This window comes from Meriones unguiculatus, chromosome 5 (genome assembly GCF_030254825.1).
Source record: "Meriones unguiculatus strain TT.TT164.6M chromosome 5, Bangor_MerUng_6.1, whole genome shotgun sequence".
In the NCBI taxonomy this organism is placed as follows: Eukaryota; Metazoa; Chordata; class Mammalia; order Rodentia; family Muridae; genus Meriones; species Meriones unguiculatus.
In genome coordinates this window covers 93,712,499-93,740,304 of record NC_083353.1, presented here as the reverse complement: position 1 = coordinate 93,740,304, position 27,806 = coordinate 93,712,499, and the positions used below count along the sequence as shown (strand labels likewise).

At 38.6% G+C, this 27,806-nt stretch overlaps 1 protein-coding gene across 2 annotated transcripts in view; it reads left to right on the top strand.

Moving 5' to 3' along the window:
* Cntn3 (contactin 3) overlaps positions 1–27,806 on the top strand; it is a 396,519-nt gene that overhangs the window by 218,359 nt on the left and 150,354 nt on the right. For both annotated transcript variants that reach the window (XM_060383858.1, XM_060383859.1), the window contains exon 5: positions 1,746–1,841. In XM_060383858.1, coding sequence (XP_060239841.1) covers positions 1,746–1,841 — 96 coding nt within the window. The remainder of the gene's footprint in view (positions 1–1,745; positions 1,842–27,806) is intronic.

Genomic DNA, 27,806 nt, shown 5'->3' with positions numbered 1-27,806 from the left:
CTTCCATCTGACCCTAGCTTAACAAGTATCTTCAGGACTTGCTGCCATGTCCTTCTCTGTGGCCTAGCAGGGCTGCTCCTCCCTCGGAGATGGGGGGAGGAGGTAGAGGACCCAGAGTAAGATGATCAACCTCATTTAGAAAGACAAATGGGATGGACAGGGGAAGTAGGAGAAAACAAGTAACAGGACAGAAGTTTTGAGAATTTTTTATCTTTGCTGCACCTTTAGGAAGTTATAATGTCATGCTATAGTAGTATGTACAATATACTATAAATGTAGTAGGCATACATGTACATTTCTGTAGACTAGCTTCAAATTAAAATGATGACTCCTCATATTCTCTTGTTTGAACCTGTTTGCTTTGGTGAAATCTTCTACCCTAGGATCGATAATACTTAATAATAGTAAAATTGTAAACACAAAAATTCATTTGCCTGATTTACTGATTTACAGTATTTGCAATACTTCTAAATGTCTATAGATTAAGAGTTTGCCAATTTGAAAATGAATCCTTGTCTTTTTGTGTGTTCCAAAGGAAAGTCGAAGTTTTCTAAATTTTCTTTAGAAGATATGCTCTGTTATATGTTATATTGTAACTTAGATGGTTTATAAAAATGTAGAAGAGCTAAGAAGTATGTGTTTGTGTTAGTGTGTGCAAGTGTGTTTGTGGGTGTATGTGTGTGTGATTCTCTGTGCGTAGGATAACTTTTCTTGCATAGATGGAAAAATGTTAATTCTCAAACACCTTTAATTGAATTTAGAGAAACAGATCTTTAATTCTAATTCCTGCATAGACTTAATCTTTGTATTTTCTAGTGAGCCAATAAGTGTATTGGGGTATTTAGTTGGAACATGGGTAATGACTTACAATTTGTATAGATTTCAGCTATTAAAAAAAAAAGCAGGTCAATAGTCCTTTCCCTCTGTGGTCAGTCAAGGTAGGAAGTCTAAATCTACATGGGTTATCCTAACTGTTATTACAAGAAATTATGTTTTTTCTAAAAATCACTGCTAATAATAAAAATAGTATTTTCCTTGGTTGATTTTTTTTAAATTATTGAGTGTAACTCATCCTTTGTGTGATTATAAAATAAGAGTGTTTTACAGCTATAAATAAAAATAAGTATATTCATTTAATTTATTGTTGTCCTCTAAATACTGCTTATTTTATTTTATTTCCAGTAATTTGTACCTGCCATACAGTCTTGCATAACATGAGTCAGATTGTTACTTATAAATTGTATATCTTTAAATTGTTCTGTAAATAAAAATAACTATAGGTAGAGAATAACCTTTGCATAGGCTGTTTGGGGAGTGGGGAGTCGGACAATAGAGAACATTGTCTGCCTCATGTGGTGAGCTAATGGGGGGTGAACATCGGATTGACGTGGATTTGTCAGTTTGGGATACTTCATTTTTTGTTGAATCATATTATGCAGTAATTGTATTATCACATACACTTTTCCATTTCAGGTGTCCCATACCGTTTCAATCCTATTACAACAACATGGGATTCTTAGATATACGTCTGTATTGCATTTGTACATCTCATCCCAAACAATGAAGGAATCAAATTCTGCTTTTCTTCCTGAATGCAATGATCTCTTGAGGTTCCTTGGGAGAAATTTGAACATTGGCCTCCAAAAAAGAAAACAAAAAACAAACAAACAAACAAACAAACAAAAAAAAACAGAGCATGTTGTTTTCCTTTCTGAAATGTCCTTCTTCTTTTCTTTTTGAATTAGATCTTGAAAATTTTAAGACAAGAATGAGAAGCACAGTGTCAGTCCGTGAAGGCCAGGGGGTGGTACTTCTCTGCGGACCGCCACCACACTCGGGCGGTGAGTACAGTAACCCATCCTGCTTATCACGGGCATGAGGTTCCAATACAAGACCGCACTCCACGCTCCATGACTCATTCTTGGATTTACCCTGAGGAGCTGCATGATCAGCATGAGGTTCTCCTGGCTGAACTGGAACACCAGAGACAAGAACTCTCAGCTGGGCTCTGTGGTTTTACCTCAGAGCATCTTGAATTACCTCAGCCGTTGGAGGGGTCATACAGTTCTCTCTTTGGCAGTAAAGCACACTGATAAAAAAAAAAAAAAAAAAAAAAAAAAAAAACTATGTAAGTGTGCTGATGGTGTAGGTGAAGAAGGAACGGCATCTCTTCAAGAAGACACGTTAACCCTTAGGATATGTGGAGTATTGTCAAGGGAGTAACACAGACAAAAGCATGGCTTTGTCAGTGCTGTCAGTGCTTTGTTGTAGAGGGAGATGGCCAGACCCAGGTCCAGTTTTTACGTATAGGTTGTTCTTCTCACTGATGCAGATCTCCTCAGTGCTGACACCTAATTCATACCCACTGTCCTGACTCATTGCTTTATATCTTACTGGATTATTGTCCATGGGCCACTCAGCAGCGGGATCTTAATTGTCACAGTTTGCAAAGTCCTGCTGCTACCTGTTTTTCTCATTCTGCCCTTTGGCTTTCTTTCTTACCTAGCTCCTTTGCTTTCCTTCACTAGAATGTATTTTAGCTCATCCAGGCAAAATATTATGTCTCCACTGAGAGATCACCCCACTATCTACCCTATAGCTGAGCCTGAAGCAATGTCTTCAAGGTATTCTTCACCCTGATTTATTTCATTGTTTTGTGTCCTTCCAGGTCTCTAACCAATTTGTATATTTTTATTGTCTCATAAAACACTTGTCTATGTCCTAAGGCTGAAGTGGTGCAGCTGGCCTTTAACACTTCCCAAACTCTAAGAAATAAAAGGGACCATGATTTTAATACATGACTCCTAATCCCCTAGGTGTGATCTGAAAACAAACATAGGTTTGGTTTATGATGGATGAATAATCAATTGAAAATGACTGAAGTGTTAAATATCATGACTGTAGGCATTTTTTTTTTAGCTAATTTATTGGGTGATTTAATCTCTATCATCCTTCTCCACCACTATTTCATCCAACCCCCAACACTAGGAAGGAGATAAAAAAGGTTGGAGCGGAAAGAAGATGCAGACCTCTTTAAAATACTTCCTCCAGATTAGGGCTTTTGAGTCCTTTGGAGGAAAGTTTAATCTTTGTTGTTAGGGTATCTCTAACTCCTTCTTGTCACACTGCAGTAGCAGCAACCAGGAGCATCAGGATGTCAGAGTATCAGGAGAGAGGAGCAGCCACCGTTTTCAGAGCACCCCTATCTGTCTCTGGGCTCTAGCATTTATACCCTCTCCAGAGTACCTAGATATAAACTATCTGCACCTGGCAAAAATCAGGCCCCTGCTACTGCATGAGACAAATCATAATCACCTGCTGTGAAGCAGCCTGTTATCCCACACCTGGGCATTAAAAGAAAAACATATTCAAGCAAAATAACTGGGTTTTTGAAGAAACTAGAACTCTTGCCAAACACGACAACCAAAATCAAATATCAAACCAAAACATGACAACAACGGGAATGGATGCAAATAGTCATTAGCTTAGTGTTTTTACTCCACAGGTTCTTTTTTCTTTTCTTTTTTTTTTTTTTTTTTTTTTTGAATGTCTCAAATCTCCATGAGCATGCACTCTTCAGTGAATCACAATGAAATAGAAATAGAAAGGAAGGAAAAGAAAAAAAGATCACTGGGTTATGTGTATCATGCATCCTTTCATCATAGACAGGTGTTACGTACCCCCCAAGAGCCTTGTCACAGCCACAATGATGTCTCGAATCTTCTTTCAGAGAGTCCTGGAGGAGTCAGAGGGATCAAAAATATATAGACATTGCTCATTTTGTAATTTTTAGATTATTGAATTAGGCTTAGTGCCAAAGGTTTTTGTTTGTTTGCTTGAATTGCTCATGGCTTAGACCTTTCTAATGTTAGTATTATGATCAGAAGTTGATCTGTTATTTAGTGACAGCTAACAATTACTTTAACTTCTTTGTTTTTGGTCCTTGTTCTTTCCTTGGTTCTATTTCTCTTTATATTATTGGCCAGGGTCAAGTTGTATTAAAACCTATTGTTTGGATTCGAGATGTAGGTCAAGGGTCGACTGCTTGCTAAGATGCAGAAGATACTAATACTAGCAGAATATTTTTCTTGTTTTCATGAAATAAATTCCTAATCTTTTTGTTTATTTGAATACATCAATAATGTTCTGCCAGGGACCATTCCCAGATGAGGTCAGGTCCGGAAAAAGGGTGATTGCAAAGCAGTGAGGGAGGATGAAGGCAGGCATGGGGATTGGGAGAAGTTTTGCATCCTGACTGACTGGCAGTCTGGGTACATTTATACAGAATTTAGTAGGCAGCGATAGATTCATGTTGTTCCAAAACATAGATCATATAATTTTTGTCCCTGGATAAATTTTAACTTCCACTTGGTCATAAGTTAATCATCATTGATAAACCATGACAGAACAGAATTATCTTTTACAATCATTTTTCCTGATCAACTCCACAACCCAACTTTTAACAATAGTCTAGTTTTCTGGGTATATTTTGACAAAGTATAACAGCTGGTAGTTTTTGTGGTTTCAAGGGCACTAGACGGAAAGAAAAATCTCCAAGCAAGCCTGGGCAGATTGTCATGTCTCAAACAGTGTATTATCAACTTTTAATAGTCAGAATGCTAACTATCATTAGGTCCAAGAAAAGTCTTCAGGCCAAAGTTGCTGCAGTTGTTATTCAGTTCTTGTTATAATACAATGCTTATGTTTTATATATTTGCAGAATGTATTTATCTGTCTAATCTTGCTATTTTTTGTTCCTTTGTCATATGAAACCATGGGGACCCTGTATGAGTTCACTTTTTCTAAGAAAAGAAGGTCTTAGTACTTCATTCGTTCATCATGTATCCACACCATTCTTTGTCCATCAATACACTATTAGGAAGAGATTTTTAATTTGATCTGCTGCCAAGTTCTCTAGCCTACCAAATATTGTGTACCTTTTATAAATTAAATTTTTATTTTTATATTAATTACAGTTTATTCACTTTGTATCCCAGCTGAACCCCCTCCCTCATTCCCTCCCAACCCCACCCACCCTCTTTTCCTCCTCTCCTCCCTGTCCCTTTTAAAATTTACTTTGTTCTTATTTCTTGCTCTTGAGTAAGTGCAGGACAGATAGTATCTTGGAGTCAGAGCCTCATAAGGAGATCTCTGTCATATTTTCTAGAGTCACAATCTCCATGTCATAAGGAAGAACTTCAAGTAGAGCCAGGTAAGAATATCTCCCTAAAAGCAGGAGGGGTAGTATGGTCAGGACACTCCTTAGGAAGCTTAGAAGCAGTTCTCCTTGGAGAGGGTGTAAATGATTAATTATAAAATTTCCATCAATCCAATATCCTCAAGTTGTACAATTAACAAAATTTACCCCAAGCATACTAATACTAGCAGAATATGCTTCCATACCAAGCATGTGACATGTAGAGATCAAGGCCGAAAGAGTGGGAGACTGCATCACAGCAATTGCATCACTCAGCTCAGTTTTGCTTGGTCTTTGTCAAGAAGCTGTGCTGGCTTAATGACTTTTGCTGTTCCTATTATATATGGCTTTGCCAGTGTTCTATCTAAATAGAGTCAGGAGATTAACTAACATATCTCCTGGTAAGAATACAGTAAGTTTTCCATACTTTAACTTGAGCCATTAAAAGAATCTTCTCATATGGTTGGAGAGAATTACAAATTTATACTTTCTTTCCAGAGATGCATTGATCAGATGAATTGTTATCATATGAAAAATTTCTTAATCTATCCTTTATTCTATCATGCCTTCTGTCATTTTTAGTTCATTGACTTTTTTTTTTTTTCAGAACAATCCAGGTTCTCTCTGATAAAATCAGAAGTAATGGCCTAAGTTATAATTACAACAGTAAGATGATAAACCAGGAATAAAGTCCTCAATATAGATTTCTTGTAGAGTAATTATTAATCTAGTTTTCAATAATCTGAAATGCTGATAATTAGTGTGACTTTCATGTAGATGCTGGCATCATAAAATCATTAGGATCACAAATGCATGAGAAAAGTCATGCTGCTATAAGGTCACAAGACTAGTATCTAAGCACCTCATAATAAAATACTAATTAAACAGAATTTCACAGGTTAATAAAATTATTCTACATACGTATTTTAATAAAGAGTTGTCTCGGCCCAGTGGTAGCTGGTAAAATGTATTGAATGTGGACAAAATTCTCAAAATCTGTCCGCGTGTTTCATAAGCAAACCAGTCTCTGCTGTACCTTGCCACACCTATGCTATGCACAGGCATTTGAACATTCCGTGCTGTACGGTGTCATGCACCTCCAACAACATAGCCTTTGGGATGTGAAAGGGAGGGGGAGAAGTGTCAAGCAGCAGGTAGCAGAGGTTGAAGTAACTTTGCGCTAAAAATTGCTGTGTAAATTGTTGGTGTGACCAAGGTGAGAACTGAAGCTGCTCAGCCAGATGGTGTGGGATTTACACCCTGTGGGGTTACATCTTTCTTTCTTTTTTCTCCGAAGATGAATGGGCCGAAATGGGAAAGTTATCTCAGGTAGCTTAGATAGCACCAAATAGAAATTTTCAGCTCTGTGTTATCTTATTCAGTTCGTGGAGGTATAAGCAAGACAGGAAGGCCCAGTGGCTACTGTGGAGGAATGCAAGATTCTAAACATGTTACCAAAATAATTTTACTTCATGCGTGGTCCTTGGATGGAGTATCAGTTTCAGAAAAGACCCCTGTGCCCAGATATTTTGGTTCTGTTTCTCTCCTTGTGGAGCTACTGTCCATTCTAGGTCTTTCTATCTCCCCTTCTTTCATTAGATTCCCTGCACTCTGCCCAGAGTTTGGCTATGAGTCTCAACATCTGCTTCCATACCCTGCTGGGTAGAGTCTTTCAGAGGCTCCCTGTGGTAGGCTCCTGTCCTGTTCCCTGTTTTCTTCCTCTTCCAATGTCCATCCCGTTTGCCTTTCTGAATAAGGATTGATCATCTTACCCAGTGTCCTCCTTCTTGCTTAGCTTCTTTAGGTGTACAGATTCTACCCTGCACAGATGTAACCCATGGGGAACAGTAGCTGTCTCTGACATGAACTCAGTGGCCGGCTCTTTGATCACCAACCCCTAAGAGGGGAGCAAACAGCCTTGCTAGGCCACAGAGGAAGACAATGCAGACAGTCCTGATGAGACCTGATAGGCTGGGATCAGATGGAAGGGGAGGAGGATTTCTCCTATCATTGGACTTGGGGAGGAGTATGGGAGGAGATCAGGGAAAGAGAGTAGGATTAGGAAGGGATGAGAGAGGGGGCTACAGCTGGGATACAAAGTGAATAAATTGTAATTAATAAAAAATCAATAACTTTAAACATAATAATGATTTTACTTGAAATCACAGCTTCCTCTTGTTTTAGGAACTCAGTTTTCTTTAACTACAATTTGCTCTTTATAACCAAATAACACCTGAAACAAGAGTTGTTTTTCATTTGTTTGTTTTGTTTTGTTTTTAATGTTGATGTCAAAAGCCTTTCCAAAGCCATCATAGTTTTCCTCTAAGCAGGACGTTAATTTAATTCACTTCAAAACTGTGGCCTCTATTTCCACCACAGCAGAAACCGAGGCAGAATGCCCAGTAGCTGCATCATAATATAACTGGCCTCCTCAAAACTGAAGTCAGGATTGAGATGCTGATAATTGGCCGGTTATTAAGGATTTGTCATCTAAGCTACAGAATGTTACCTCTAATCTATGGATTCTTGCTAAGTGGCAGGTAAACATATCAAGGCAAAGAGATAGACAACCTACCTGTAGAAGGAATGGATAGCATATCACAATTGTATATGCATTTTTCTTAATTTCTACCAACAATGATGTGACCAGTAACATAACTGAGAGTCAAAAATCCTCACTGATCCATAATGGCATTTACACATGTATATTATGAATCAGTTGACATATAAGCCTCTGCTGGAATAATATGGATGACCACAAAGCTTTTCATCTCTAAAGAGAAATACTTGGTAGAGTAGATAGGCCCCATTGTTGCACATTAATTTTATAGTTGGATATGAAAGCCTGTGTTTCTGCAAATTGGTTAACTGTAGAAACTGTGAATTAAAAGTATTTTTTGAGTTAGCCAGCCTTCCTTCTATCTTTTCTTCCCTACTCTCATCTATTTATCTATCACCCTGTCCATTCATCCACTTTATTTTCATTGATTTACAAATATATCCAACAAATAACTAGGTGTGTGAAACTTGTTATATATCTGAGCACATTTTATTCTTGCACCCCAAAATTCTTGATACTAAGCACAGGGAAAAACCTAAGAGCATTCTGGCAGTAAACATGATTGTGATATATTCAACTCATTTGTTATTGAGCCTTATTCAGAACAAATCCCCAGTTGTAAACTGGTGGGTGCACTTTTCAGCAAGTTGAAGGACCCTTAGGACTTCCTATATTGTAAGGATTTTGGATAACTCCGGAATTACACTGTGCTTCAGCTTGTAACTAAGTAGACCTGGACTGATGTTAACAGTGCTAATATTCAAGGTGATATTAAGTCTATTTAAAAAAAGAGGATTGAAGCAGATGTTGAGACTCATGGACAAACTTTGGGCAGAGCACAGAGAAGAATAGAGGGGTGGGAATAGAGGGACATGGATGGGGACAGGAGCCCCACAAGGACACTAACAAAGCTAAAAGATTTGAGCCCAGGGGTTTCTGCAAAGACTGATGCACCAGTGGAGGACCATGCGTGGAGGGGACCTAGACCCCCTGCTCAGATGTCACTGATTGGCAGCTCAGTGTCTATGTTGATCTCTGAGTGAGGGGAGCAGGGGCTGCCTCTCTCATGAACTCAGTTGACTAGTTTTTGATAACTTGCCCCTGATGATGCAGCCTTACCAGGCCACTGAGGAAGAGGATCCAAGCAGTCCTGATGAGACTTAGCAAGCTATGGGCAGATGGCAACAGTGCAGAATTCCCTCTTTAAGTGGACTAGGGGAAGGGGATGCAGGTGAAAAAGGGTGGGACTAGGAAAAGTTGAGGATATATAATGCAAAAATTGTGAAGGAAAAAATAAAAATTAAAAAAATAATGAGTAGTGCTATTTTTTTTTAACATCAACAAGCTGACACTCAAGGTTGTTATGGGATTTACACAAAGCCCAGGAGTGAGAAATACAATCCTGTAACACAGATAAAAACCTGTGGGGGAAAAAAGTAAGGCCTGGGGTGCGCCAGACCTGATTTATCTCCCGTTCTCCTCCTTAGTAGCTAGTGTAACACCAGTTCCCCATTTTGACTACTCTCTTCACATCCTTTTTCCATTACTGTTATGAAGACATCACAGACAATCGTAAGAGCGTCATGAGAGACAATATGAAGAAGCTGTAGATTTATTTTCTCCTCCATACACTCTCAATTTTCAGGTGAGAATTTCCTCAGAATTCAGAGATGCCACTGACTTGACCATTTCTCATTCATCTTCTAGGTACATCAAGACTCCAGACTTTCCCTCATACTACAATCTTAGATCTCCCAAGTGTCTGTTAGAGGATGAGAAACTTGCTTTCTGTCTCCTTAAAGGCAACTGAGTTTGTCTTACTCACCTTTCTCCATCCCCAGACAAGAGCCAGACTAAGCCTGAAACCCATCAAAAAGTTACACAAGGAAATTTCAGACTTTGAATCCACTAAGGGTGAAACAGTGCTTCAACAAGAATTTATTTTAGTTTGGATTTCTGGGTGATGGTGGTTACATGTGTTTAAAGACAAAAAAATAGCTTGTAAATTTAGTGTTTCACGTATGATAAATCGTTTCATCTTAACATTTTGCTCTAGAACTAAGGAGGAACACAATGCTATTACTATGTCAGAGATAAGAATTTGATTTTATACGGACAAGGAGAAGAGATAAAGTAATGGTTACTTTGTAATTTTTTTTTATTCAATTTGGAAAATTATTTAATTATTTTTTTTTTGCATTTTTACCTAGTTTGCTAGTATGAAAAGTTGAATACAGAGTTAAGATTTATTTATTTGTGTGTCTGGGTGTTTTTTTTTTTTTTTTCCCAATGCAATTTATTCAGAAACCTTGAACAATCATCTGACCCTGGGGAAAGCCAGCCCACAACTTAAATAGCCTCTGGGTAGCCAACCCAGGCATGCCACGTGGGCAATGCAGATAGGTCCACATACATGGAAGCAAGCCAGATCCTCAGCCTTAGCCAAATGTGGAATTGTTCGTGACAGAGAGCACTCACCATCGGGAAGGTGGAAGGCGGAAACCAGCTCCATCTTTAAGGCATAGCATTCCGCAGCTCTCTACAGTTCCCCCTTTTTGTTTTAGACGCATCAGGCAAGAGTAGAGGTCTGATCTCTGATATTAGAAGTAAATTGGGACTTTGTACCGATGTTCGTTTAGGTGTCATCCACCCAAAGAGCATCAGACCCGTCCGATAAAAGGTATCGGACGGGTCTGATGCTCTTTCAGAGCCTCTGAGAAAAAGGTACTTTGTAATTTTTTAATATAAAATTTGTGTTTTATTTATCCTAATTAGTTTTGTTGTGTGTGCTTGCATGTGTGAGAAAGGGGAGGGGAGAGAGAGAGAGAGAGAGAGATGCATGCTCTAGCCCATGTGTAGAGGTGAGACAAGAAATGTTGGGAGTTGATTCTTTCCTTTATTATGTTTGTCTTAGGGATGAGCTCTCCTTGATGATCAAACTCAGACTGTCAATCAAGTTTTGGTTATCAGGTTGGGTGTCTGCCACCTTCGGCCACTGAGCCATTTTGTTGGCTTGATCTTTGTGTTCTAATCAAGTGTAGAGAACCTGTGTGAATAAGGAAACCTGAAAAGGAATTAGTTCAATTTGAATCTGGCTCAGATCCACTCAAATCAAGTGCTTCTGGTATGAGCCTTCCTTCCTTCATTTACACCCTTCCACCTAGACAGATTGCTTCAAGATGGGGAAACAGGAAAAAGGGAGACTTTCAAATAGGTCTCACCCAGGCTTCACTTATGTGCCAGCACTATTGTTATAGGTCCCTAACTGGGGGCTGAGGAGTTGAGGATTTCGACTAGGTTTTCTGATGTTCACTGCCTAGGAGGAAGTAGAATTGAACTACAGGCATCCGGCTACTGCCACTTTTAAGCAGACAGTCTTAGGTACACACAGTTCCTATCCTGTGTGGGAAGGGAAGTGTTCTGTGAATGGCAGTAACTGCCTCCTAAAGGTGTGTGGAAGACATGATCAAAGCATGTGTTCTGCAGGCCCGGACCCCAGGTGTGACCTCAGCATGCAGTGTCTTTCCTAGAAATCTTCCACATTCATCCATGATCCGGGTGGCCTTTCAACCACACTAACCACACTTTTTGCTTAAGTCACCTGATTTTAATGTTTTTGAGAAAGTACAGAAGAAGCAGGAGCAGAAATGTTTCAGTGAGTGGATTGGAGCAGACATTTTGAACGTAGATAGCAAAGCACATTACTTTGCATCCAGCATAAATGCGCATTTATTTATAAGCCAGGCAGTTCCCAGCTCAGCAGAATGTGTTCTTCCTTAACCTCCGCTGCACTGGAGAGCCAGGTTGCTTGTACACCGAGTAATGTAGCTGAGCTTTTCCAGCATGCTTCCACGTGCCCAGGAGTGGAGTAGCAGATAGGTACCCAGTCATGAACTTCATCTCTGTGTGCACACAAAACTCAGCTCATTTCCCGGCGGTTAAATAGGCTCTTGTCTTTATAGGCACAAAATTGGCACTTCCTGTGGAATGCTTTGGATTCGTGTCTGGATCTATCTCTGTTCATTGCATCTAAAGGGATAGAGTCTGCCAAGAATAAAAACCAGAGGAATCTTTTATGGATGGAGTTTCAAAACTGATCTCCATCTGTTTTAGATGTTGCTTTTATTTTAAAATGTCTTTTTGTGATTAAAATTTGGAATAATAAATCATGAAGTGAATCATGTATACAGTTTTTTAATTAAATTTTTATTGTTTATGTTAATTACAGTTTATTAACTTTGTATCCCAGTTGTAGACCCCTCCTTAATTCCCTCCCAATCCCTCTCTCCCTCCCTCATCTCCTCCCTGCCCCTTTCCAAGTCCACTGATAGGGGAGGTCCTCCTCCACTTCCATCTGACCCTAGCTTATCACATCTCATCAGGACTGGCTGCAATGTCCTCCTCTGTGGCCTAGCAAGGCTGCTCCTCTCTTGGGGCGGGGGGAGAAGGTCAAAGAGCCAGCCACTGGGTTCATGTCAGAGACAGTACTGACATGTATACAGTTTTAATCAAGATTTCTAGAGTCTGTTTCTCTGCCTATTTGTAAGAACTGCATAATGACCACCAGCCTTATGTTGGGTGTCGACAGGTTTCTAAGTAACTCAATTGAATGGCACACTTTATTTACATTTAATGTTATTTATGTATTTCCCTTTTTTAAAAAATGAAGTCTAAGGTATCTTAGGTTGGCTTTGAACTTGATATGTAGGTGAGGATGATTTAATATTTTTTTAAACTGTGTTTTCTGTTTATCAATGATTTTGAACTTCTCAGTCCCCTGCCACCACTTCCTGAGTGCTAGGATTTTAAGTGTACACCACCATATCAGGCTTATGCCACACTTAAGTATTAAACCCCAGAGTGTGTGCATGCCAGGCAAGCACTCTACCAACTGAGAAACCACATTGCCAACCTTAGGCATCTAGTAAGCATAGACGATGTAGCTCTTTAAGTTCATTATATGGCCTGTTAATGAACTCAAAATGGCTAAATTTTGAGTAAAATCTCCAGCTGTATCTTGCCATGAAGAAGTACATCCTGGAGTGAGAGAGAGGGCTCGGAGATTAAGAATACTTGCTGTTTTCTGCAGAGGACCCAAATTCAGTTCCTAGGACCCATGTAACACCTCACAACTTACTAAAATGCCAGTCCTAGACACTGTGATGCCATCTCCCGACTTCCACGAGAATCACACAGACATGCAAGAATGATCGATAAATAACGAAAACTGCATTCTAAAAAATGTCAAGGAAAGCAAGAAACTACATATCGGACAGTTTGTCAGAACAGTCTTCGAAAAAGCTGGGTCAGACAAAGCATGTTTTGGAGGTCTCTAGCCTGTGTGCTGCAGTTAGAAGCCTCTCTTTCAAGGGTATTTAATTAATTCTAACTTTTAAAGAGGAAATAAACCTCATTTACTAAATGTTATTAAGGACCACAGTCTCAGAGACATCTAAGTTTATGGTTTACGGTCCTGAAAATATACTTTTATTAAATTTGGAAGTACATAAAATAATTCCCAACAAGGCTAATTAAAGTAGCTCATTATAGGATCCTGGAGGCCTGAAGTACCAGACAGAAACATCTCATCCCTTCTGGAGTTTTCCATATTTGTTTTACATACTTCTCAGAACTAATTAAGCAGCTCCCCTTCTAGCCTAAATTACATCATTACTTTTCTTTAGCAAATGATTTATGTCCCCAAAGTGAGGCTAAATCAGTCAGCTAAATACAACAAAGTTGTGGGATAGTAAAGGCTGGGGACTTGTTAGGCATAAACATCCGTTCTATAATGTTTCTTATATTTGGACAAGAATGAGTTGGAAAGTTAAATGACATAATGATAAGTTCTAATGCGTATAGATACTGCAAACTCACACACAGGCATACAGATACACACACACACACACACACACACACACATCCCTACTAGTATAAAAAAATAATCAAGCAGAAGTTCTTCTCTTATATCTGTGAGCAAACGGCTTGTTTTGCCTCATGAGAAATTTTATGGAAGTCAAAAAAAGTTGTGGATTATCCCGCCCTTCAGGCTTGGAACCAGCCCTTTGGCAGGCTGATTCAAGAAGACTGTAAGTTGAAAGGTAGCCCAGGATGCGTGGGGCTGCTCAAAGATCAGCCTGGTCATCATCACTAGCCCCAGCATTAAACTAAAAAGTTAAAAGAAGTCTGGGAATATAGGTCTGTGGTAGAGTAATCACCTACCATACTAGAGGCTTTAGGTTCAAGCCCCAGAACTGAAAGATTTCCCACACAGGAGAGAGAGGGAGAAGGGGGAGGGAGGGAAGGAGGAAAGGAAAGTGAGAGGGATAGAAAAGGGGGTGAAGAGAGAGACAGAGGCAGAGAAAGAGGCAGATACACACCCAGAAAACTTTTTTTTCCCCTAACACACTCAGTGTCTCTAGCACCATTACAGCACTTGCAGGAATTGGCCCTTTTGAGACCCACCCTGTGACTTTTATAAATTCTCCACTGAATTCTTTTCACAGCTTTTCATGCATCCTTTGCAGCACCAATCCCCTGTCATTTTGCACACAATTATAGCCTCCCTCTGCACATCCTCTGTAGCGGTACTCTGGCTGGCAGGTTGATGTATTGAGGATAAGGCAGTAAAGGTGCACAGTCTCCTCTACAGCTCTCTTATTTTCTCTAATGCTTTTACTGTTCCCTCGGTCTGTGCTGTCCAAAGAGACCACTTGGGTTCCAGTCAGCAGCAATTTTCACAGTGTGTTCTCGTTAATAGTGAGAGGTTTAATAGAAAAAGTAGGAACACTCTTTTATTTTTTTTTTAATCTGTTATAAAAATGCTGGAGAAAACACCTTTTATTTCTCTGAGTTTTACTTGGATAAGGACATACCCAAAGAGAGAAATATAGATGTGGCCATTCTCCAAAGAGAAGACAGCCTTTGCTCATGGAGTGTTGCAGGACAGAAGTGCTTGGGAGGCTCTTAAGGAAATGGCAATCAAGGTGGAAAATAGACGATAGTATTCATTTTCAAAATATGCTATGCAGAGTCATCTGCCTTTAAAAGTAATTAATGGAACAATTTTGTGTACAAGTTTCTAATTTTTGTAACTTCATTTTCAAACATTTTACACATTGTACTTCTATATGAATTTTATTTAAAGAAGTAATTCTGTGCTGAGGCACTCCAAATGAAAATTAAAGCATAAAGAAAGAATTAAAAGTAGGGAGAGTGGGAAGAATGGAAGAGGGAGGGAAGGCGAAGGCAAGAAGGCTCTTATTTTATCTGAGAGTAAATTGATTTATTTGCTGAATTTGTTCAGAATGAGCTTGGTGATAATGTCTTAATATGTTTGTGGGTAGCTTCTTCATTACATCATTATGGAATCTGTGGGAGAAAATTAAAAGGTTGTTTTGACTAGTTAATATACTTCTGGCATTTTGTAAATTCAATTAATTATGTGTGGATCACATTTACATCTGTTCTAGTAATAACAACAGGCTGGTGTTTGCTGCTAGGGAAAGCAGTCCATCAATCATCCATAATCATTGATCTTCAGAAAAGGGGACCCATTCTGGCAGGCATTCAGTAACCATGGTGTGTTTTCAACTCCAGCGCCAAAGCATATTGCATTCCACAGAGCTATTAAGGAAGCCGCTCTGTTTCCACTTGATGGGAATTGACATCTGAAGTGGTGATAGAATGTAGACTTAAAGCAACTTTTTCCATCATTACAATCTTTAAGCACTACTGACATCCCTCAGGATGCTTTGACCTTTTCTCTCAGTATTCTGCTTTTTGACAGCTCAGAGAAAAGCAGTGTACCTGACATCTGGCATAAACACGAAATGTTAATTCTTAGCACAATTTTAAATCTGCCATCTTCTTACAGATGCTTATGTGATACCTATTTCCCAAGGCTGTAACAGAGTGTGTGAGTTCTCTTAACCCTCTCCTAGTAGCCGTGAAAGTTTTCTTTGGTTTCCAAGTCAGGTTTTCAGGCTCAGGTTTATTTCCATAAATCAGGAAGAGGTAGAGTGTGAAGAACTTTGATCCAGCCACTGAGAAGATTTTATTCTTTGTTACAGTTAATAATAGTTTCTGGACTATTCTTAAAAGGTGTACATGCCCAGGGAATATTTGACATCCAGGGAAGGGTACAAATAAGGTTTTCTGAATCTTTTGTGAGTGGAATGTAGGAGCGAAATTCTTTGTCTCCAAGAGGCACTGCCTCATTCTACACCACACGATGGATATTACAGAACCCATAGCTTATTTCTGATCCTCGATGGACTTGTGGAGAAACACGGGACAAGCTGTGAAGTATCTACAAGAATGCTCAATTAATCAGGAAAGAATACTGTGTGCTAACGCAAAGATGCCATGATTACAACATTCTGATGGCAGGAGAGAATCCCTGTGATAGAGATTAGGGTTATAGTATTTCTCTGCCATATTTTTCTCTGCCATAGTATTTCTCTGTCATATTTTAACGTAAAGTAAAATATAGTTGATGAAATTCAAAACTAAGTGAAAAATCAAACAGGTATTGTTATTTGAACTTGAATACAAGGTAGGAATTCACTATTTAGCAAAAGCAAGAGATCCTCAAACAATCATTTTAAGATCTCAGTTAGAAATCTTGTGTTCAGAAGAGGTAAATACTTAGAAACAATCTAATTACTTTGCCCACTGAATAGGAACTATTTATTATTTTGTGAGCTTCCAGTTTTTGCGCACTTAAAAACAAATTTGTGGAAACAATTAGAGTAGAAGTTTTAACAACCTGTAGGAAAAATACAGGAACAGTTTAAAAAAAAAATTAGACAAAGTGGACATGAGAGCTTATTTAAGCGGGAAAGAATACACAAATAAGATGGCATTCAGACCTGGAAGAGCTATAGAGCTCTCTACCCTAATGGGAAGCTTTTCCAGGTTAGCCACAAAACTGAATTTGAAATGTCACCTAACTGGTTACTGTGTTGGTCTTATTTTGCTGTCATTAAGCATTTCCATCATGTGACTATGATCCGATGAGTCCTCTATAATTAGATGAAATTTCAGCTGATTGGCTAAAGCTTGATCTTTATTTTTTTTAATTATTTTTTATTTTTTATATTAATTACAGTTTATTCACTTTGTATCCCCCTGTAGCCCCCTCCCTCCTCCCCTCCCTATCCCACCCTTCCTCCTTCAGCTCCTCCTATGCCCCTCTCCAAATCCACGGATAGGGGAGGTCCTCCTCCTCTTCTATCTGACCCTAGTTTATCCAGTCTCATCAGAACTGGCTGCATTGTTGTCCTGTATGGCCTAGAAATGCTCCTCCTCCATCAGGGGGAGGCAGTCAAAGAGCGAGCCACTGAGTCCAGGTCAGAGACAGTCCCTGTTCCCCTTACTAGAGAACCCACTTGGATACTGAGCTACCATGGGCTACATCTGAGCAGGACTTCTAGGTTATACCCATGAATGGTCCTTGGTTGGAGTATCAGTCTCAGAAAAGACCCCTGTGAAGTCACAGTCACCTTCATACCTAAACCACACAAAGACCCAACAAAAAAAAAGAGAGAGAGAACTTCAGACCTATCTCTTTTATGAACATTGATGCAAAAAATACTCAGTAAAATACTTGCAAACCGAATCCAAAACACATAAAAGACATCATCTACCATGATCTTTGTTCTTTTGTTTAGTTTTTAGTCAGTTATGGGAAATATTTCCCAGCTAAGTTCCAACTTGTGTGGATAGAACACCTGATTACAGAGCAGCCTTAAGCTAATGGCCTCCCACTTACTTACGTTCCCAGGACTAAGATGAGTCCTAATGAAGGACACAGCACATGGCCCTCGTGCATATGCAACATTCTTCTACAGATTTTTGTCCTGGAAAACTTGACAAACTTCTTTGAGCTAGATACAGTGTGTTGGCAAAGTAGAGAAGCTCTAAGCTCTTTCTAACATGTATGTTGGTAGTAACATACATGTGTACATATATATTTGGTGGCTAGAGTGCCATCTGCCTTATTTTTTTTTTTAGGACAGACTCTCTCATTGGGACCTGAAGACAACCCATTAAGCTAAACTGTCTAGCCAATGAGCCCCAAGGATCCAGCTGTCTCTGGCTGCAAAGAACTAAGATTACAGTTGCATGCTACTATGCCCAGTTTTACTACACGGGTTCTAGAGAATCTCCCTCCAGGAACCAAGGTCATGTTCTCATGTTTGTGTGACAAGCATTTTACTGACGCTTTCTTGACAGCCCAAACTAGAGAACCTTTACAATTTAAATTTAATAATTCTAACGGAATAGAGAATCGTATGGATAATTATACTTTCCTACTAAAAGGGGTTAATAATATTAGGGAAACAACCTTCAGATGACCTCTCCTGGGCATTGGTGAGACTGGATTCATATACAGTATGAGGGATGATCTATAGAAACATATTTTGGAACTGGGACTTTCAGGTCCACACAGCTGCAGGCGAGTCGTCTTAATAAATTAAAAGATGTCTCCTACAGAGTTAATATATATATCCCTCTACAAACTCTAAGACATGTTCTAGAAGATGCTAGATCTAATTTCAAAAGACCAGTGCCAACTCTTGTGCTTTGGGAGACTGAATGTAGCATCCTTATAGTTGAGAATGATCCCACAACTTAGTCTGTTTTAGAAATGAATCTTTTGTAGGAAGCCCCTTCCCCAAACACAAAAGAACCCTACCCACCCAATCCCCATACACACATGCACGTACATACACACAGAACACAAATTAAAAAAAAAAAAAATTCATGCCCCAATCATGGCTTCCTTAAGCACAGTGACAGCTTCCAAATCTTCCTGCATTTAGAAGCAATTGAAGTAAACTGCCTCCTGAGCATCCTCCATGCTTTCTTGATTCTCTGGTATCTTTAAGCAATTAACCACTGCTGGAATACCAGAAGATCATGCAGGGATAGGACTTACTCAATACACACCTTTTATTAAAATCCCATGACCTCATATTCTAAAGAATTCTGTTCTCCTCTTCTTAAACACAATTGCATCAGATTTTCAAAGGCACATCAGAAATGCTACTAGTCTTAAACCTAGAGATTAATGCAACATGAAGTTGCAAGAGCAATGGGAGAGTAATTTCCTTCAAAGACTTTTTGTTCTGTCCACTCCAGAGTGGAATTTACTCAAACCTTGTTGGTGACCTGTCTCTTAAGGTTTTACCTGCCTGTGTTATAAGCTGACTGCTGGAAGCCAATTATTGTCCAGGGAATCCTTCCTAAGCCGGGAAATAACAGAGTAAGGGACTCTAGTCAAAGACCCTCCACACGGCCTACAACCACCAACACTCACAGCAGAAGCCATTGTTCCATGGCCTCTGTGATTCCCTTCTTGTTAGAGAGGAGACAGTTCTGCTAAATGTCAATAGCTGTGCTGGCAATAGCTTTCATGAAAACGAAACTTCGCAGAGTGAGTTCAGTGCAGCTTTGTGGTTTATTTTTATGTGTATATCTATACTTCCCATATGTATCTTTTGAAGATATTTTTGCATGAGCAAAATTTTTTTTTCTGCTAAGCATATTTGTACACTCAGGATTTACCAAGACCTCCATTGAGCCTCAGTTGAAAGTCTGGTTTTTAGAGACAAAATGCTCATCATTGTTTGTCTGCAGTACCTTATTGTTTCTTCATCAGCATTAAATAGAGAAACAGAACAAATAATTGCTTTAATACTGACATTAAAGACTGGGCATTCATTTCTCATTATTTAGAATCGCAGGTTTGAGAAGTGACTGAATGTATTGTTTTGTGTAAGCTTCAACATAGTGTGACAAAGTACAGTTGCCATTTCAATCCTTAAAATAATTAATCAGTGCATGTTCTCTGCTATAATTCTCCTCCTATCTTTTCATTATTGCTTTTTACTCTAGCAGAAACAAGGTAATTATATGCAACGAGAGATAATGCTGTCATTCTTCATATGCTAGCTGTTTTGTTACACAAATGTATACACATACGTTTATGTGTAGCTGGTTTCTCTTTTGGTAAAATTGCAGATTTTTAAAGAAAGGTACCAGTTGGAGGGAAGGCAAACTGTATGCAGGAAGCATAGAATATCCGACACTGTACAGCTAACACGAGGAAGTTAGACAAAATAAGGCCTCAAGGTGAACCTTAGACTTTCCCCTGGAGATATATAAAAATAAAATGTCAGCAAGTGCAGGGCATGCATAGGTCTGCCTCAGGTCTTCTGAGTACATATTATGACTTCCAGTTTAGTATTTTTTTTGGGGGGGAGGGGGTCCTCATTGTCCAAATAAATGAATCTCTTATTCTTATGCCTGCTTTTGGGCTCTTTTTATTCTGTTGGCTTGTTTGGTCTGACTCTAATGTATGAGTGTTTACTATAGTTTATCATGTTTTATTTTATTACTTTATCCCCTAAAATAAAATAAAAACTGGTTATATGGCCACAATGCCAATATGCACATTATTTGACATACTTATTTTATCTTTAAATGTGTTTGCTTTTTTTATTTACTTTATATTAGCATGATGGGTTTCACTTGCGTGCTTTCATACTTGTATGGCATTATACTTTGATCTATTCCCATTATTGAACCCTTCTTAGTGCAACCAAATGTATGCATTTCTATGTCTTCTAAAGGGAATTTTCACAGTTCATTCCATTTATTCCCTGTATTTTTGTGAGAGTGAATGTTTTACTTCTCAGATTGGCGTGTTTTTCTGTTTTTTTTTCAGCCGTTAACATTACATATACTGTATTTTACTCATTTATCCATCTGTGTCTGGAGTATTAAAGTCTTACCTTATTAATTTTCTGACTTTGATACTCATTTTCTATCTGAGGTTTTATAGTTGTCTTATCTCTTTATGAGCAAACATTTTTCAATATTTTAATTTAAGGTTTAAGTGAAATTTTAAAATGCACTTTTCTTTTGAAATTTGGTATTTTTTTTAATGTATTGACAAAATTAAAAGGGCCCAGATGTTAGATTCTTATATGTTTAAATCCTGATCCTGGATCTGCCCTCACTAATTACTTTACCCAGACAATAACATCTAATGTCTCTGAATTTCAGAGTATTTTCTGTGTAAAAAGGGTAGGGGATTTTAATAAGATTTCTGCATACAATGCAGACAGCAATGCACATAAAATTCATAGGGTAGATATTTTTCTTTAATATGCATCTAAAAAATGTTAACTACTTGATTTATTTAAACATACAAGTTAAATTTAAGTCTAAAGAAAGGGACTTGGCATTTTTGCCAGGTACATAGTTATCCCAGTATTGTCTTTACCCTAAAGAACTCTGTCTCTACATTTTTACTACATCATACCATTATATAAAGTCATCACTTGTGGAGGCTGATAGATAAATGTATTTATCTATGTATCCGTTTTACCTCTCTTTGAAGACAGGCTCTCACTGTGGAGAACAGGTTGCCCTCTACATCCTCCTAAGTTACACCTCCCAAACTCAAGGATTCCACATACTGACACTTTTGGACCCTTTATTTTGTGTCATTTCTCCTCTCTAATAGCAACGCTTTCACATTTAAATATCATACCTGTTAATTTCTATAATATTTTTAGACCAAGGGTTCATACTCAGCTTATTTAAAAAATTTTGAGAACATACGCTGACACACATGCGCTTGTTTTCCTGTGGAATTTCGCTACACTGCTTTACTAAAATATTGTAAACATTTTTACCCTTGAAAATTAATGTGCTTATTACATTGAACTTTTTGCTTTCACAAATGTGGCTCACTACTTTTCAAAAATCTTGATGTTTTGGGAAAATTGCTGTTTATTTGTGCATAAACTACATTTCTCTCTCTCTCTATCTCTCTCTTAAAACGTATTGCCTATGAAGCCATTTACACATTGCTTTGAAGTGGTGGTGGCAATTACACAGAAGGAGGATGCAATCTTGCCTGTTTGTCACAAAGTGTTGGAACACTATTTCCCACAGGGTCCTTGGACAATGTTTACGAGTTCTAAGGATCTACTATAAAAGCCACATTTTACGCATTTTTACAGACTCTTTCAGGACGCGTACATCATTTATGGTAATACTGTCACCAATTCAGTGCATACATTTTTCTCATAAGATAGAAATCGCATCTACATTGAGTCTGAAATAAGAAAAGTACAAATTCTTCAATGGAAGGTGCCACCACAGAGAGGCTCTCCAGAGGTGAAAATGTGCCTTTCTTACTATGGCTTTGGGTATTTGTTCTTTCTCCCGAAAAAGAACAGGCTTTCTTTTTCTATTTAATTTAACTCATTTGCTTGTTTGTTTATTTGTTTGTTTATTTATTTATTCATTCATTCATGCATTCATTCATTCATTCGCTTTACATCCTCATCGAAACTTCTCTCCCTCCTCTTCCCCCACTTCCTCCCTCTCACTTCCCCTCTCCTTAGCCCCCCTCCCTTTCTTCTCTAAGAATAGGAGACCTTCCATGGATATCAACTAACCTTGGCATATCAAATAGGACAGGGCACTCTTCTATGGAGGCTAGACAAGGAAGTTGGTTCTGGAAAGGTATCCAAAGGCAGGCCACTGAGTCAGAGACAGCCCCTGCTCCTACTGCTAGCGGTCCCACATGAGGACCAAACTGCAGGACAGTTACGTATCTGTGTGTCCTAGGTTCGTCCATGCATGTTCCCTGTTTGGTGGTTCAGTCTCTGTGAGCCCCTATGGGCCCAGGTTAGTTGATTTTGTAAGTTTTCCTCTGGTGTCCTTGACCTCCCTTACTCTTTCAATCATTCCTCCCTCTCTTTCATAAAATTCTCCCAGCTCCGCCTGATGTTTGGATGCGGGTCTCTGCATCTGTTTTCATCAGATGCTGGGTGAAGCCTTTCCGATGACAGTTATGCTAGCCTATCATAGATTGTGGGCAGCCTTTAAGTCCAAGAGATGACACCCACACACCGACTTCTCTCTCACAGTCCTCCCTTCCTTTCCCCACACATGGTCCCCACCCTCTCCCTACATCTATTTCAGATGCCTATTTTGTTTCCCCTTCTGAGTGGTGTTCAAGCATCCTCCCTTGGGCCCTTCTTTTTGCTTAGCTTTTTTGTGTCTGTGGATTGTAGGATGGCTATGTTGTACTTTGCTCAGTGCATATGCATTGCCTTGTTCAAAAATATGCCCAAATTTGTTGTCTAGGTAAAAAATATTACAGAGAAGGTATAATGAGACTCAAGAGAAGTCTTTGAAGTTTCATAGCCATCTCAGAAGCCACTGATTTTGACCGGTGTGCCCACAGCTTGCTTTCTTTACTGGTTTGCATATGGCTGCTTCAGCCTGGATTGCTGGTTCTCCATTCCACTACCTGTGTAGTTGTTGTAACAAATATCATTTGTGTTTGGGGCAATAGCCTTAAATTTTTCTTTTTTTTTTTCTATTGTTGGTTATTTGCAATATTTTGGCTTTTGCTATTGTAACACTGCAAAGTGGGTGATACATCTTGATTTTTACCTCATGGTACTTTAATTTTTTCAATAGGAATTGATCTGTTACTTGAAAAGTAATTATGAGAGTTGACAAGATGCATACAAAGCATCATGTTACTAGTTGTCTCTCCGTCTCTCTCTGTCTCTGTCTGTCTCTCTGTCAGTCTTTCTCTCTCTTTCTCTCTCATCTTACCTTGATATCACATTCCTTGAGTTCTTCATCCAAAAAATTTAAAGGGACACAAAATTAAAGTATAAGAGATAAAAGTTTGTTATCAAAGAGGCAGGGCCTTCTTGAGGGACGAGATTAAACAGTGGCATGAAGGATCATTGTGGAGCAAAACAATCTCAAGCAGCAAGAGCCGACAGAGGTCAGAGAGGCCACTCTGGGCACAAATATTCTGAAGGAATTAGAGCAGGCAAGGGCCAGAGTCCATTGTGTCACCCTACATCCTGAGGCTTCATACTAGTCCTAGGTTTCTTGAACAGATCGACTCCTGAGGGGTTTTCCAGCCCAGGTTAATGAAAGACTTACTTGGATTAACTTTCTCTTTTTTTTCTTTTCTTTTTAATATATTTTAATCTAAGATATAATAAAATACATAATATAATTTCATCATGTGTCCCTTCCCTCCCTCCAAACCCTCTTAGATAGCCCTCCCTGCTCTCTTTCAAATTAATAGTCTTCTTCCTTGTTACTACATACATATATGTACATGAATATACAACTATATCCCTAACTATAACAATCTCAGACTTTATAATGCTACTTTGAGAGAGAGTATTATTATGGTAATCTTAAGATCTTCTAGAAGGTTTAGAATGTTATATCTCCCATCAAGGCTAGAAGACGCTTCATTTTTTTTTTTTTTACTACTAACCAAATCATATGTTTTCAGTCCCTGCTTTTAAAATAAAAAGTGAATAGGTTCCCATCCTTTATGACTTTAATGTTCACTAATAATAACCAAGTGGCAATATAGGATAATAAAGTTTGATTTGGTAGGCCACTGATTAAAAAAAAAAAATGCTATTGTTAAAGCCTCTTGATAGAAGAAGCAGAAGCCTCAGCTGTGTAGGCTATATGTCCATACTCTGCAGGTTTGTATTTTTCACTAGGAAGGAAGAAAAAACAATAGGTCTTGGAGGATGTAAGACAGACCCAAATTTCAGCCACTCTAAGTACAGGATTCCTTATTTCTTCTTCTTCCTCCTCCTCCTCCTCTTCTTCTTTTTTCTTCTTCTTCTTTCTTCTTCTTTTGCTTCTGCTTGTTCTTCTGCTTCTTTGTCTTCTCCTCTTCCTTCTTCCTTCCTCCTCCTCTTCTTTTTGCTCTTCTTCTTTTCAAAATAATCTATCCATGTATTAGATTACATGCTCCAAAGCAGAAGGTTTCTGAGACCCAGGTACTAACACATCTCAGGCCCTGAGAGCATGTCCCAGAGTGTGTGTATATAGTTTATTTGTCTGAAATCCTTTCTAGAATATATTTTAAAAAGCAAATTTGATTTCTGCTTTTGTGCTCCTCCACCTTAGCCATTTATCTAAAACTGGGGCAAAATGCTCACAGAAACATCAGATTGCTAAAGAAAGATCGAAACTGTTAGAAGAGTAATTGTTCTGGAAAAAAAAAGAGTCTCTGTGTAGCAAGAGAGAAGAGAGGAGTACGAGGAAAATGTGAGGATCTGGAGCACTCATCTTCATGTGTAGTTGTCACTGTACTCTCTTCATATTTGCTGATATCAGCTATGAGCATACATCAGGACACTTAATGCCAACACTGTAAAAGTTAAATTATGTTCCTCAGATTGTATTTACTAAGAGAAACAAGGGTGTCATATATTTTAGACTGTTCTTATTAAGCACTCAATTAAACATTTTAGCATTTCATTGCTGTCTTAAATCGGCTCATTTAGGAGCGTACTGGAGATATGGAGGGAGAAGAGAAATAATGAAGGACCATATGAGCAGAGATCATACAAACTCAACTAGAGGGAGACGTTTTCTCAATCCTTTTTTGTGTTCTGCATAGTGGTCTGGTAAAATGATTTCTTGTTAGAGTAAGAGCAGCTAGAAAAAAAAAATAATGTGAACAGTTGAGGTTAGAAAAGAAAACCTCACCTATGGGTGATTTAGAGTGAAGAATAAAAAAATAATAATGAATATTGCAGTAAAATACTCCAAATATTTTCTCTATGTGTCTCTCTGTTTCCCTGTCTTTCTTTCTCTATCTCTGTCTGTTTCTCTGTGTGTGTTTGCTCACACACATGCAGAGGCAGGATTGCGCGAATGTGTGTATGAGTACATGTCTATACTACATATGGGAGGCGTATACCTGTGTGTGTGTGGAGGCCAGAAGTCAGTACTGGTTTTTCCTTTGGAACCTTCTATGTGGTTTGAGACAGGATCTCCCATTAGCCTGACTAACTCAGTTAGGCCAGGCTGGCTAGCATTTGAGACACAGGTACCCACCCAACTGTTTTCATTTTCCCAAGGCTATGCTTACAGGGATATTCCACTAAGCCCATTTGTTTTTCTACCTATATTCTAAGGATCAAATAGAGCTCTTCATGCTTGCATGGCAAGTGTTTTACCAGCTGATCTATCCTCCCACTCTTCTTTGAACCCTTTCATTAATTACTAAATTTGTGTCAAACATACCTGGTCAGTTAGGAAGCATGTCTGCAACAGGCTCAGACATTTATCCTTCTTCTTAACCAAATGTTAGCATCCAGCAAAGTGATCAAGGAATGTGACTAGGTTGAAGTCCAAGAGTAGAAAATTCCTTCCTTTCATCTCAGTTCATCTTGTGCTACTGTAATCATTACTGGAAAAATGACCAGAAACACCTTAAAAAGGAAGGATTTGCTTAGATTCACTGTTGAGGTGTAGTCCCCCAATCTGTGATGACCTGGCCCCAGGAAGTCCAGGCATCTAGCCACATGGCATCTATAACCAGGAAGCAGAGATCTGGAAGCTGATCCTCAGCTTGCCTTCTTCTGTTTTGTTTGTTTGTTTTTTGTTGTTTTTTTTTTGTTTTATTGTTTTTCTTTATTAGGGCTGATAACCCATACCTGGGATACTTCTGCCCACATTTCCTTTCTTGCTTAAACCCTATAAATATCTTCAAGAGGTTTTTTTCCTAAGTAATTCTAAATCCAGTCAAGATGGCAGAAGATTAACCCATGGGTAGTAAACAGTATTCCACAGTGTAAGCAACCAAAGATACTATGCTAAAATAGTCCTTAGTATATGAATCAGTGTTCAAAGTGTCGTATTTACTGCAGTATAGCTGAAATGCTCACATGTCCCAGCGTATCCCAAGGTTATTGCCAGCCCCAATTTATAAAACTTCCATTGCATCCTTGTAAAGGTCACCTGGTATAAAAAGTATAGCAGTTTTAATCCATAAATAGTCCTCTAATTCCTTAAAAGTAAACAGCTAGAAATATCTTGTTGCCATAGTTGCAGTGAATTGTTGATCACAATTACTCTTTTAAGCCTAAAATGGTGCAATGATTTTCATAATGACATGCAATTACAAGACCACATAAAACTTTCTGAAATAAGTCTTTCTCAAATGGAAATTTCCTACTCTGGAGCCTACAAAGGATGCTTATTTTGCAGACTCAAGCAAACGTGTTAATGACTAGGAAGCAGATTATAATTGAAAGAGTAATGGGAGATGCCAGACTTCTCTGTGACCCCGACCGGGAGAGTGTTCTTCCTCGAGAAAGCAATTTAACAGCAGGTCTAAACTTCAGTGTTCCCATCTGTTAAATGGAGATGGTGAGGAACACCTCCTGTGTTTGAAGATAAACAACAGAGAGTTAAAAGCAAAAGTAATGGGATCTTTGAAGAAGAAAGAGCCTTGTGTTGGTCTGGAAAATCTTCGCTGTGCAAAGTTTACTGACAAATTTTAATTAGACACATCATCCAGAAATTTATTTTTGATGATTTCAAGATGTAGATATAATCCTCCATGCAACACTGTCTAGCCATTTTATTTGTATAAATACAACCACAAGTATGCAGACTTATCTGCATACTTATGACTCTTTGACTTTAATTCTTGGATGTAACTAGTTCATTTTATTCTCCAATTCTAGAAACTGTGTGCTAGGCATAAAGGCTACAAATGTTCATAGGCTACGATGAGGGGTTTCATGCTGCCTGCAATCTAGTGAGAACAAGAAGTGTAGGTGGGACTCTTTAAGCCCCTGGATAAGTGACCAGTCAAAGCTATACACGTTGTAATGGAAGGGAACTAGTGGGGAGTAGAGGTTAAACAAGGTACCATTGTTCACCTCAGCTGATACTTTCCTGGATCTCAAACAACAAAATTTTATACCTTTGCCATCAACTGAGCTAAAAAAATGAACTATTGAACACAGTTTGAGTCATACATTTCAGCAGTTTCATTAAAAGGTTTTTAAAAGTTAACCAAGAAAGAGTAAAAGTAAAATAAAAAAAAAAAAACTTATTGCATTGATTTTTTTTTAGGGGGTGGGTTTTGTGGGGGTATGTGGGTATGTGTGTGTACATACGGGAGTCAGATGACAGTTTTGAGGAATTAGCTGTCTCCTT